Genomic DNA, 13,642 nt, shown 5'->3' with positions numbered 1-13,642 from the left:
ATCGCTGTTTCTAGAGATATGTAATCACATTTTTTAAAGATATTTAAATTTATCTTCACTTTATATTAAAATTATATAACATTGGTGAGTTTTTAACTAATTGTGTAAAGAAACTAATTGACGAAAAATTTAACAATGAAACTACAGAATAAATGAAATTGTTCATTTTAGAGAGCTAATGACATTGCCATTAAAGGAATAGAAAATTCACTCATGAACTCTGTTTCAGTGGATTAACTGTAACCTTATTGTGAATTCATAACACATGGTTCAAAATTTGTTTATACTTGTAAATTTATTTCCATGTGCCGATTGCTGAACTTTAACTTAATGGTTTAAAGCTTTCATCTCTTTCTCTATATATTTATATGTACATTCTGTGAAACACGTTTGCAATTTAATATGAAATTCTCCTTTAGAGTAAGTTTTGAAATTATTAAAGTGCACTAAAATAAATCATTATTATGATGTTTGAGCTTACATTATCTATTAACAAAATTTTTAAATATCCGAAAAATTTCGAAGATTTAGCAATCAAGCATTAATTTGGCACTTCATAGGATTGAATGTTTTCTTAATTTTTTAAAGTGCAGGCGTTGTTCATTGGATTACCAGTAATATAGAAATTGCAATATATAATGGTACATTCAAATGTATTGTTCCACGACTTGTTTTTGTTTGATGTTTCTTTCATGAAGTTTTGATTGTCTATGCTTATTACAATTCTTACTAATTTAACTGTACTGATTAGATTTAATTGATTTTGGATTACATTTTAAAGAATTTTTTATTTACTCTGCTTATTTCTTACTTTTTCATATAATTTGATTTATAAAATATACATGTTTGAATTGCTGAATATTATTATTTAAAAATGATGCTTTAAAAATTGTGCAGCGTCAGCCAGTAGCAAAGTAGAGAATATGTGTTTTAGTATTTTACTTAAAATTACTTCCAGTTTATTAAATAATAATCGGCAAGCATTTGCCATAAACCAGTATTACCATGCCAGTTAAATCATGGATACACAGGAGGCTATAAATGCTTTAAACAATAGCAATGTCTGTCCCAATAACTTTATGCTCTTGCTTTAACCTTTTCTTATTTTGTGCATGCATGAATTTACTTGAGTAATGTAAATATTCCTTAGACATCTTTCTGGTAACTTGTCAGTCACTGAATGTATCATAAATACAGCTATCTTACATTCAGAACTTGGTGAGATATGACAAATTTCTTGATTTAAAATTGTCACATAATGATTTGGTCAATTAAAAAATAATTCTGAATAAAATTCTTTTATTTTCAAATGTACTGCAATTTAAAGTGAATTAGACAGTCTTGTTTATGTAATTGTGCAATTTTTGTTTGAATATATTATTTACTTTAAAAAAATTTATTCTAGTTTTAGTTATATTATGACATAAATGGATGATACTGTTATTATCTTTCTTTGAACATTAATAACAGGAATTGGGTTCTTGCTCTAATACAATTTCTTCTTAAGCTTCCATTCTGTGGAAATATTAAATGTTGGTGATATATATTCATTTTCATTGGTAGAATTTAGAGTCCTAAACCCTTAGTAATGAAACATTTTTTTTTTTTTTTTGCTGAAGGAAATAATGATGATGAAAATGTTATAAAATTTCTATTATTGATATATCAATTCTAGTTCTTTTTATCCAACAGAAAGGAAAATTAATTTAAAAGTGTGACGAATATTTGAATACTAGAAAATTATTTTGTTTCTTTAATCAATTATTTTAGTAAATTTATTTTAATATTTTATGTTTTACAGTTCTCAAATTTAGTTGGTACTGTTTACCACAAGGGTAACTTGCTTTTTACTCCAGATGGAGATATTTTAATAAGTCCAGTTGGAAACAGAATTAATCTTTATGATTTGAGAAAGTAAGTATTTCTGATGTTCCTATAAGTCTGTGTTTCACATTGATTAAAATATTTGCTATAATACGAAAACAGTATAAAATTAATTAGTTAAAAGTTTGAATTTTATGTTCATTCAGTTCAGATTAACTCTAATGAATAAATCTGTGTCTGTAGAGAGTATAGTTTTTATGTCTGATCAAAACAGCCACAGTGCTTCTTTAATATCACAGTGTTGTGATATATTAGTCCATCCTTATTTAATTTATATTTGTCATCTTTATCAATAAATATGCTTACATAAAATTTGAATTTTGCTGCCCTCAGTGGCTATTTGAATTGGTAATATAAAGAAAATTGGAACTACATTTTTTTATGAATGTCACAAAAAGTGGACCTGTGAATTCTAAGTAAACGGGGAAAAAATCTTTGAAATTAACCATTTTTTTTTAATTCTCAAATTTTGTTTCACCTATTATCTAATATCACTGCTAAAAGCTAAATTCTATTTCAAAAATTTTTTTATTCAAAAGAATTCTATTTCAATTTTTCAACCTGCATTTTCTTACTTAATAATTATAATTATGTATAAATGTATAAATATTTTTTTTAAAAAAATTCTTTTTTGTGTAGATTATAGAAATATTGAATGTAATAGTTAGAATAGGAAAAAACAATTATTATTTTTTTTTAGAAATCTTTATTTATGTTTTTTTTATATGTTTGTTACTTTTAGTGTTGAAAATCAGACTGTATATTAATTTTTGATATGATCATTTAATATATTTAATGAAATTACAAAGTACTATGTTTTAAATATAGGAATAAATCTGAAACATTACCTATAGAAAGTAGATATAACTTTACTACACTGGCATTGTCACCAAATGGAATGCTACTCGTTGCTGTAAATGAACGTGAGTATCTCTTACTCTGTTAAAGTACATCACTTTTTATATAAAATGTCTTATTTTTCTTCAATTCTTTTTTTTATTTAATTCAATTTGCAATAATAAAACCTACACATTTTGAGATTTAAATTTAATTAAATTATTTTGTGATGGATAAAATATTGAATACTGCATGAAATTCATTCAATTTGATCTAATGTAATACTACATATTACAAGGAACGAACTTCTTTATTTAATTTTATTAAAGATAAAGTAGAAATAAAGTAAATTATAATGAGTTTTTAAAAATGAAAATCCATTTTTATTGTTCAAAAGCTTTTTATTGCTGCTTAGAAAAAGGAAAATCGCTCGATTTGTGGATGTGACTTGTGATATCACTATGCTGCATGTACATTTTGTAAGATTAAAGAAGCTTTCTTTTCGAAATATATCATAAAAAAGTAACTACTGTGCTAAAATTCCCTTTTATTTTTTGATCTAACAAACATATTAACTTATTTGTGGCATTATATGTATATCAAAAGAATAAAAATTTCCATCAATTTTTTCACTGCTCATTCTAAAAGTACTATCACACAATTTTCTTTGAGAGTTAATGATTGTATTATATGATGCATACTTTTTAACTTGCAACTAACTAACTAAAAAAAAAAAAAAAACTGAGTATTATGAAGACTGCAATTTATCCATAAGACTTATTTCAATTTTTGCATCAATATAAAAGATCAAAATTAACAATTTTTACATCAATATAATAGATTAAAATTAATGATTTTTATCCTTAATAGTATGCAGCACAAGAATTTTTTTGACACATGATATATGATGGAAATATCTTTCCATAGATTAATGATTGCATTTCGTTTTCCTAAAATCACTTCTAATTCACATAAAAACACTTTAACAACTGGATGATTTTCAATTTCAAGAAAAAAGTAGGAACCATTTTGTCTTGCATCTGTAATAAGTGAATTCCAGACATGCTTTTAATCTTGAAAAAACTTGTCTGTCAAGTGTGAGCATGCGATGAAAGAATTTTATATTTAGGGAAAGAGAACATAAAAAACATTTGTAAGGAAAAACTGTTAAATTTTATGCCTCCATTTTTTTAGATGCAATTCATCATTTTAAAATAAAGAAATAAGTCAAACTTCAAATATCAATAAATTTTTATGTACAAATTTATTTAATATTATTGAGGTTAATATCTATTTTAAATGTATCTTATTCTGTCTTTAGCTGGTGAAGCTTTACTCATCAGTATTCCCCACAGAACAATTATTCATCGTTTTCATTTCAAAAGACCTATATCAGATGTAAAATTCAGTCCTGATGGAAGGTAAAGTATTCTATTTCAAATGCAGACTTTTTTTTAAATATATGATCTATCAATAGATAAGTTTTTAATTTCTTGGTATAAAGAAGCTGTTTCATTATTAATTATTATTGTTCTATTCATCTAATTGTTACAATGTTTTTAGTCTTTATTTTACAATTTTCATAATTAGGGGAAATGCTTTTTTGTCATTGTTTTATATATCTCTTTTATTGATGTTGAAAATACTGTTCTTATAAAATATATATGTTCCTGATTTTATTAAATTTTTACAATTATATGAAATTCTCTTCACCCTTTTTTTCCAAATGTGAAATAATATTTCTTTTGAAGGGTTTTAAATGCTAACAGTTGACATGGACATATCATTTACTGATGAAAAAAAAATTGCAAATTTGCTCATTTATACTACATAAACTAGATATTTTAGAAATTTTTGAAGAAAGTTGAAATTTGTTTTTTTTTCTTCTCCTGTAATTATTTTAAATATTAATAAATTTAAAGTTGTAAAAATATAAAATTATCTGAACTATCTATCAGCGGTGGAATCTTATCTCGTAAGTATGATTTGAATTTTGTTTATTAGTTATGAAGATAAAATAATTTTGATTATATGTGCATAATATTGTTTTTCTTGCATCTGTTGACTTCAAATAGCAGTGAAATTTTTTTTTTATCTTTAATTTTTAGGTATATAGCAGTGACAAAAGAAAATAACTTGTTCATTTATCAAGCTCCTAGATGTAATTCTAAACAGTATAATCCCTTTGCATTAGTGAAAGTTTTTCATTTTTCATATGACAGAACATTGTGCATTGATTGGACTTCAGATTCAAGGTATATAATTTACTGACTTTATTCTTAAGAGTGATGATAAGTATTTAATAGATGTGATTTTTGTGTGACAATAATCTTTCTTATGATATATTTCATTACAAATTCATGATTTCTTAAAAAAATTTCAGTATTTTCTGAATCATTGACTCATTATTATTAAATAACATGAATTTTTATGCAAATTAATTAATCTTTTATCTTCTATTTATTGAAGTGTTTTGCATGAATGGTGACTTAGTAATTTTCAAAAATTTTATAGAAAAATGGAATAAGAATAAAATTTCTTTGTTCTATGATTTTATTTATTTCTTCTTTGAAATAAAACTTTTAAAGTAATGAAACTTTGGATTTTTTTAAATTATAAAACAAATGAATAATTATATTATTGGCTGTTAAAACAGATAAAACAAATTAAATATTTTTATCTACTTTATTAAATATGATTTGATTTTATATATTATTTAAATATGTAAGAAATGTTTCCCCAAAACAGAATTTATTCAGTTACAATTTTAAGGGATAAAATTTTTCTCATCTTTTATAAATTGGAGTTGACTTTTTTTATTAATAACTTTATGGATATTTATTCTTTTTTAATGTAATTTTTTAAAGAATATTATTTTCTTAAAGAAGAGAACTGAATAAAAAAATAATTTCTCAAGCAATTATTAAGAAAATAAGAGTGAAATTAATAGAAGCATTTAAAATTTTTTTTTTTTTTTTATATTTATTACTTTAGAGTCCTAGCTGTTGGAGGTGCTGATATGTCAACAAAAATTTATGCACTTGCTCGCTTTGAAAATCTTTTTGCCTATACTTTGGGAAGTCATACTGATGCTGTAGTTGGTTGTTTCTTTGAAGAAAATTCTCTAAATGTATCCTTTTGAAGATGTTTTGGAAAAAATTTTTGTTGACATTTATTATAATGTGTAACATATATTGTCTGAAAAGTATATTCTAAATTTATTATTAATTTTTATCTTAATAAAACCAAGATGTATACTGTTAGTAAAAATGGGCAAGTCTGTGCATGGGAGTGTAGTATAGAATTAAAAGATCTAATACCAGAAAAAGAGGATATGACAGAATTAGATAAAAATGGTGACAATGAAGATGATATTCTGCCTGAAGAAAAAGGTAATACTTAAAAGGTTTAATGACAATAAATTTTGTTAGATTAATATATGCATGTGTGCTAAATTTTGCTTTTTGACAAATTTAATAGACTGCACTGAATTTTTTAAAAGTTGTTTTAACTTAGAAAAGCAAAATGCATTGGCTCAAAAATAAGGATTTCTGAAAAAAGTGCTGAATTAATTAATTGCATTGCAATCCAGAGACTTATTTCCATCCTTTGTTTGTTTAAATCAAATTTCTGCCTATTCACCGAGGAAAAAATTTGAAGATAACTGTTGTCCCTATAAAATTGTTTTTTTTGTTTTTTAATATACTACTTCTCAAGATTTTTCTTTATATTTTTATTTTACATCTATATAAGTTATGTTTTTTTGCATTTAATATTGCTTAGTATTAGTTTAACAAAATCAACTGAGAGCAAGTAATTTTGTCATTTTTTTTTCTTTTCTTTTTTGTTTCTCAAGTTGTATTTGAATATATTGGTATTAATCCTTTACTTACATATAAAGATAGTTATTTAGCATTGATAAAAATGTTACATTTGTAGAACTATTTCAAATTGTGATGATAGGGTAGTAATTTTTGGTTATTTATGTAAACAAAAATGAAGGGGAAAAACTCATTATTTCATTTATAATAATGATAAAAAAAAAGGATATTTTATTTATTTTTTCGTGGTTCTATTATAATATTAATTATTGCATTTCTATCTGGATTTTTATTATTTTTATGGTTACTATATTTTTCTATTTTTGGCTACTATAATATCTTGTCTCTGATATTATATGAATGTCACGACTTTGATATTTATATAGTATCAGAGTCCTAAATATTAAATAAAAATTAAAAAAAAAAGAATCTTGTTTTTTCATTAGTTTCAAAACATTAGATTTAATATTGGTAAATGTCAGTAATTTCATTAAAAAAAAAAAAGAAAAAAGAGAGAGAGAGAGAGAGAATTTGAAATTTGTGTCATTTATAATTAAGTGAAGTGAAACAGAAGTGATTTTTTTAAGCAAAAATGAATTTTACTTTTTAAAGTATATTGTTTTTTAAGAATAATTTGAAACATTATAAATAATTCTTCAGCATTATTATTCTTTTCTTTCTTTCTTTGTATGTGTCAGAATGTATATGTAGTTTGTTTTATTTTCTTCTTCATTCCAGAAAAATTGGCGGAAGAGAAGAAAACAGATGAAAAATTTTTTTATAAAAGAATTGGCAGGTTTGAGAATATTTACATCATCTATCAAATAATTTAATATGCTATTACATTAGCATTGGCATTTGGAGAGAAAATATTATGACTATCTGTAATTTAAAAATAATTTTTATTTAACTTTTGAATGCAATATTTATTGCAAATATGTATTAGGTTTAATTACATTTAATTATCTGATCATATACAGATTAAAATGCATTTCGCAATTATGGATGAAATATTTTAGAAATTATATGTGAATCTTTCTGGTGTATTTATTCTGTGTTAAATTTTCAATTTCATTATCAATGCCATTCAGTTAATAACATTTTGCTGTTAAAATACCATTGAAGGTTACAGTTTTAATGCCTTAAATGCCATTGAATATCTTTATCGTAGTTGAAAATTCATTAACTAGAATTGACTATCCAAAAACAACTAATATAGCAGCTAATATTCATTCTTCATGTTTATTAATTTTTATTTACATTCATATTTTAATAGACTAATGAAGAAATACATTGTATCATGTTTTTTGTTGCTTTTCACTGCACATTTCCAGTTATAAATTCAGTAATAAAATCATGTTTTATACTTTTATGTCATTTAAAAAAATATATTTTTTGAAAGAAATCATTGTATTATCAATGATTATAAAAGTTTGTTATGCATTGTGCTTATTATTATTTTTTTTTATTTCTTCTTCACTGAAAAGTATATATTAGTTTTTATGTGATCATTGCATTTTATTTGCTTTGTAATTGGTAGATAACAAATCACCTGACCCATGACATTTGAGATTTGTTTTGCAGAATTTTTTGGAATATTTACTGAAAATTATTTTATCATCATAATAAGTTTTTAAATTGTATTTGACAGTGGAATGGTGACAAAAAATAAATAAATAAAAAATTAAAAAAATAATGAAGTAAAGCTTTAGTTATCACCAGATTATCATCAAATGAGTTTAAAACAATATTATTTATTAATTTTACTTTTAGATGCACAGTTTGTGATAACACTAGTGAATAGATTTCTAGTTTCTTTATCTTTTCTGAGTAATGAAAATTTTTCTTCTCTCAGCTAGCAATATTCTGATTACCTAAGCAATATATGTGTTAAACCTGCATTGTTTTTTTAAAGTAATAATGGGGCACCAAGTGATATCAGATGCAGTAAAAAAATGTGAAGAAAGACTGAGCGATAATCTTTCAATTTGAAAAGAACAGCTGTTCATGAAGGTGAACACAAAATGTGAAAAACTGATTAAGTATTAGATATTAAGTTTTCAGCATTGAATAAATGGCCAGTGGAGTTTAGAAACTTGCTAACTGGAACTGATGAACATCACATATAACATCGGGGTGGGTGAGCGAAAGCAAGGAGGGGATGAAGACCCCTAGTATATATATAAATAAATAAAAACTGTAGTTTTCTTACAAAAAGCAATGGAAATTGAGGCTTATTTTTTAAATTCTTATTCTCTAATATCATTTCATATTCCAGGAACTCAGTGGACTTATTTTTTTTATTTCTAATTTTGTTCCACATTCCATTTACACATTGAGTTAAAAGTGCTTAGTGAGCAAAGTTTTCAAAATTATATAAAGTTGCAACTCTCCACAATCAAGGAATTTATAGGTTATCAAAGATTATGAATATAGAATGCATTTTTTTACCACATTTTTATGTGAACATAAAATTATTTTATAAAAAGGAATGAGGAAAGAAAGCTTAAGGATTGAATTTTAACTTAGGAATTCAATATACATCATATAACATGCATATATAATTTCACAAAAATTTTTCCTTTTACAGTTTTAAATTTTATTTTTTGATTGATTTGTTTAAATTAGATACTTCTTAAAAGATGCTCTAAACAGCAAAGAAGGCTACACTGCTCTTACAGCTGCTGCATTTCATAAGAAATCTCATATTTTAGTTACTGGATTCTCCAATGGCTCATTTCTGCTTTATGAAATGCCAAATTGCAATCTAATACACTCACTGTCGTAAGTACTTGATATTCATTTTTATTGAATTAGGGTTATTATTATTAATTATTTTAACATGAGTTTGTAATTTTTACTTTACACATGGATCATGAATGCATTAATGTTGTATTTACTTTTTATGTTGACATATAGATTATCTAATCAAAAGATAGGAAGCATATCTTTCAATAGTACAGGCGACTGGATTGCCTTAGGAAGTGAAGGTATTGGTCAGTTGGTTGTTTGGGAATGGCAAAGTGAGTCATTTGTAATGAAACAGCAAGGACATTTTAATAACATGAATTGTCTTGCTTATTCACCTGATGGGATGTATATTGCATCTGGTGGTGAGGATGGAAAGGTAATTTCTTTTTTATATTTTGAGTATTGATATATTATAATTCATTAATTTTTATTTCTTCAGTTTTCCTAAACCTTTCCCACTTGTTATCCCTTTTTAATCTTTTCCAGCACAATGGTAAAAAAACAAACTATTTTTAATTAAAAAAAATCATTTTTAAATATGATAAATTATTGACAAAGTGTAATTTTGCTTCCTTTCAGAGCTATAAATGGCAATTCAATGGAATATTGCTTCTTTATAAGATTAATTTTAGATTTAAAATTAATCCTATAAAGGAATCCCAGTTATTGCTTCTACGTTGAAATTAAAAAAAAAAAAAAAACTTTTTAAAGATTAGAGCTTTAACAAAATCATTCATAATACTTTCCGAATATCATTGAGATATTAATTTATAATTTTGTTTAAGAATGATATTCATTTTTTGAATGTATCAAAATATATGTTCCAAGGTTGTCCTGATATGATGACACTGCATGTTTAGCAACATCTTTCATTTCTGTATATGAAAAGTGTAACTTTGTATAGAAAACATGTTCAATGTATAAAAATGCAGCATCCCTTATATGTAAGACAGAGAAACACTGCCACCTGCTTATAATTTAATTGAAACTAATAAAACATTTTCTATTTTTAAAATTTATTGAATATTTTAAATTTTAATAATTCACATATAATGTTTAATTTTTGTATTTTAATTTTTAGTTAATATTTGTATTTAATTGGAATAATTTTTATTTTTCTTAATTTACATATGGATTTAGTTTAAAATAACTTTTGTAGAAGACACATAAAATTTTGTATTTTAAATGATAAAATTTTCTTAAAACATAATAAAAAATATTTATGAGCCTAAGATGTATGGAATTATTGTTACTCTAATAATAAATTTGTGTAATTATCTGAAGATTTTTCTTCTTAATGTGTTAAAAAGTAACTTCTAGCTTTTTGTCCTTCAAACTTAGAAAGTAATTACTATTATTAGGAACTAATTAAGGTTAATAAAATTTGATTTAAAATATTTATTTTAAAAGTTTTAAAGCTATGCTATATTCTAAGGGGATTTTCTGAACTACTTTTAATTATAAATATTAAACAGAAAAACAAAATCGAACTTGAAACAAGAAGAAATGTAAAATTTTTCATATATAATCACTGGATTAGTCACATTTACCATAATATATATGTCTGTATACTTGATATATATATATATGTTTTATTTTCCGTCAATAGGTTAAAATTTGGGACACATATTCTGGTTTTTGCTTTGTTACATTCACTGAACATGCTAGTGCAATAACAGGTGTTGAATTCTGTCAAAATGGCAAAGCTGTAGTTTCATGTTCAGTAGATGGAACAGTAAGGGCTTTTGATTTAATAAGGTGAGATATATTTATTAAAAATATCTTATTAAAATATTTCAACTATTTTAGTTTTCATTTTTTATATTTATCTTAAACATTTTATCTGAAATTTATTAATTTTGTAACTTGTTCATAGTAATTCCTAGTAAATTTCATCAAGTTTTATATTAAAATTCTGTCATTTCTACTTTATTATCACTTTTAATTTTTATTATTAGGTTTTTTTTTTTTAAAAAAAATTTAACAATTTACTTAAGCCTTTAATTTCATAATTTTTTTTTCTGCTCTTGCAATAAATTTAATTAAATAAAATACTAAACTGTTTAAGTTTATTTTGGTTTGGTTTGGGTTTCCCTACAAATTAAATTTTCTTTTAAAAATAGAAAGTAGATCCATTTTTCTTTTAATTGTTTATTGACAATATTGTAATCATCATTTTACAGTAATTTCATTATCATTAATCCATTTATTTTATAATAATACATTTATTCATATTATCATACTTTACTCTGATTATTCTTTTTTGAGGGTGGGTTGAGGGAGTTAAAATTAGTAAATTCCAATAATTATAAGATTTAATTTTTTTTTATCTAATCATGAAAATTAATTATTTTAGTGATATTGCTTTTGTTCAATACGATATGTATTTATCCTAGGTTGAATATTTCTTCAGATTATTAAATTTATACTTTGCATGCTGAAAAGGCTAGCTACAATTAATCACATTATTCATTAAAAAAATATTTGCATTATTTGTTTCTACATGTTTGGACAGAAGGCAAATATAATAGAAAAACATTTTGAAAACAAAAAAGCTAACATACAGATTTTTTTTATTTTCTACTTTATAATTTATAGTTCTTATATGAATATTAGTCGACTTTGACATTAATTTTTTAATCAAATTCTTTACCTGATAGTTCTTTTAGGATGGATAGAAAATTCAATTAAATGAAGTAGTTAACTTATAATTCTGAGAATGTTATAATGTATAAAATTTGAAAATTCCAGCACATTCAGGAATGGATAAAAAATTGTTAATAAAATTTCTTTACAGGTATGAAAAATTTGTCAAGTTATATAAAAGCATAAAAGTAGAATGTGGAAATATAATTCCAATATATAATTTCTATCTTTCTGTTTCTAATGGATTTTTGCTAGTCAGTACTTAGTTAATGAATTAATGACGTAATTTATCTTTGAAAATTTATTTATCTTAGCTTTGAATATATTTGTTCAAATGTAGTCCTTATTTTTTTCTCTTACTATACTAGAAGAATGCAGATATAATATGTATTTTAACAAAATAAAAGTCATTTTTCTCCTATGTTTTTTTGTCCTACTGTGAAGTAAGAAGAGCATTTCCTTTGAAATGCTATTTCTGCTTCAAAATAATTTTATTATTTTCAGCTTATTCTATGACTACTCATTTGAGTTACATAATTGTTTTCCAATTTTTATTGTAGATATCGTAATTTTAAAACATATACAACACCTGAACCTACTCAGTTATCATGTCTTGCTGTGGATCGTAGTAGTGAGATAATATGTGCTGGGTCGCAAGAAAGTTTCGAAATCTATATATGGTATTTAAAGACAGCTAACTTATTGTCTGTGAGTATAAATCGTTTATGTTTTTCATTTTATAACAGTATTGCATTTCAATTTTTTGTAGTAATGATTAATAAGAATATTATTGAAACAAGCATAGCTATAGATTATAGATGGCACAATAGACTTAGGCATTATATTGTCAGAATATTTTTCTTTTATTTTAATGATTACTAAGGGCAAAATGAATTGCATAATGAATAAGAGTTAATGACTTATTACATGCTAACAATACCTATTGTTTTGGTCTCAGGTTTTTCTTTGTATATAGCTATATTTAGAATGCAATATATGCAACAAACCAATCAGTTATTACTATGAATTTGATGCTTAAGTAGAACATTTCTTAGGCTTGGGAAATTTTTCTACTGAGTAAAGTTTCACTAAAAATTTTTTTCAAGATATATGTGTTATAATGTTCATGGAAATTTGCTAGTAAATCTTATTGCCTGATTGGACTGGAAATTTTCTTTTTCAGAAGTTGCTTTTGATATAATTTATTCAGTTTATAAAGAGTATCAATAATAACGCTAAGCCAATGCTTGTAATATAATACAAATGGCTTTTTAGGGGTGGGGACCTGATATTTTGTCTGCTTTATTGTAGTTTTCCTATTAAAGTTAGCTAATTTCCTTATTTCAAACCTCTGCTTTGTTATTTTTGCTGAAAATGAGTACGCTATTTCTTTTCCCTTTTTTTCCCAATTCGAAATTAAATTACTTTTTAGTATAAACCAACTGATATCAGTAAAACATTTTTCAAATTATGTTTCAGTTTCTTTTGCTCAACTATTATGGTTCTGAAAATAATATTTTTAACTGTAGATCAATCTGTTTTGAGAAATCTCCTTTGAAAATGTAGCAGTGATCTATATGATAGAAATGATAAAATATAGATTTTATGAAATTCATTTTCTCTCTTATTTTTTTGAGAGGCTTACTATTTTAAGATACTTCTGGACTGAACATTTTAAGTCTTTCCCATTCAGTCAATTGAAA

At 24.1% G+C, this 13,642-nt stretch overlaps 1 protein-coding gene across 1 annotated transcript in view; it reads left to right on the top strand.

Moving 5' to 3' along the window:
* Positions 1-277: 277 nt before the first annotated feature.
* Positions 278-13,642, top strand: part of LOC129961937 (periodic tryptophan protein 2 homolog) — a 33,304-nt gene continuing 19,939 nt past the window's right edge. The window contains exons 1-12 of the mRNA XM_056075581.1: positions 278-420; positions 1,802-1,914; positions 2,713-2,807; positions 4,043-4,142; positions 4,830-4,976; positions 5,716-5,851; positions 5,972-6,113; positions 7,281-7,338; positions 9,171-9,326; positions 9,462-9,669; positions 10,903-11,051; positions 12,500-12,647. Coding sequence (XP_055931556.1) covers positions 403-420; positions 1,802-1,914; positions 2,713-2,807; positions 4,043-4,142; positions 4,830-4,976; positions 5,716-5,851; positions 5,972-6,113; positions 7,281-7,338; positions 9,171-9,326; positions 9,462-9,669; positions 10,903-11,051; positions 12,500-12,647 — 1,470 coding nt within the window. The 5' untranslated portion in view covers positions 278-402. The remainder of the gene's footprint in view (positions 421-1,801; positions 1,915-2,712; positions 2,808-4,042; positions 4,143-4,829; positions 4,977-5,715; positions 5,852-5,971; positions 6,114-7,280; positions 7,339-9,170; positions 9,327-9,461; positions 9,670-10,902; positions 11,052-12,499; positions 12,648-13,642) is intronic.

The sequence above is a fragment of the Argiope bruennichi genome, chromosome 2, assembly GCF_947563725.1.
Source record: "Argiope bruennichi chromosome 2, qqArgBrue1.1, whole genome shotgun sequence".
Taxonomy (NCBI): domain Eukaryota; kingdom Metazoa; phylum Arthropoda; class Arachnida; order Araneae; family Araneidae; genus Argiope; species Argiope bruennichi.
Note: the sequence above shows the minus strand (reverse complement) of the source record. Positions and strands in the feature narration are given on the sequence as shown.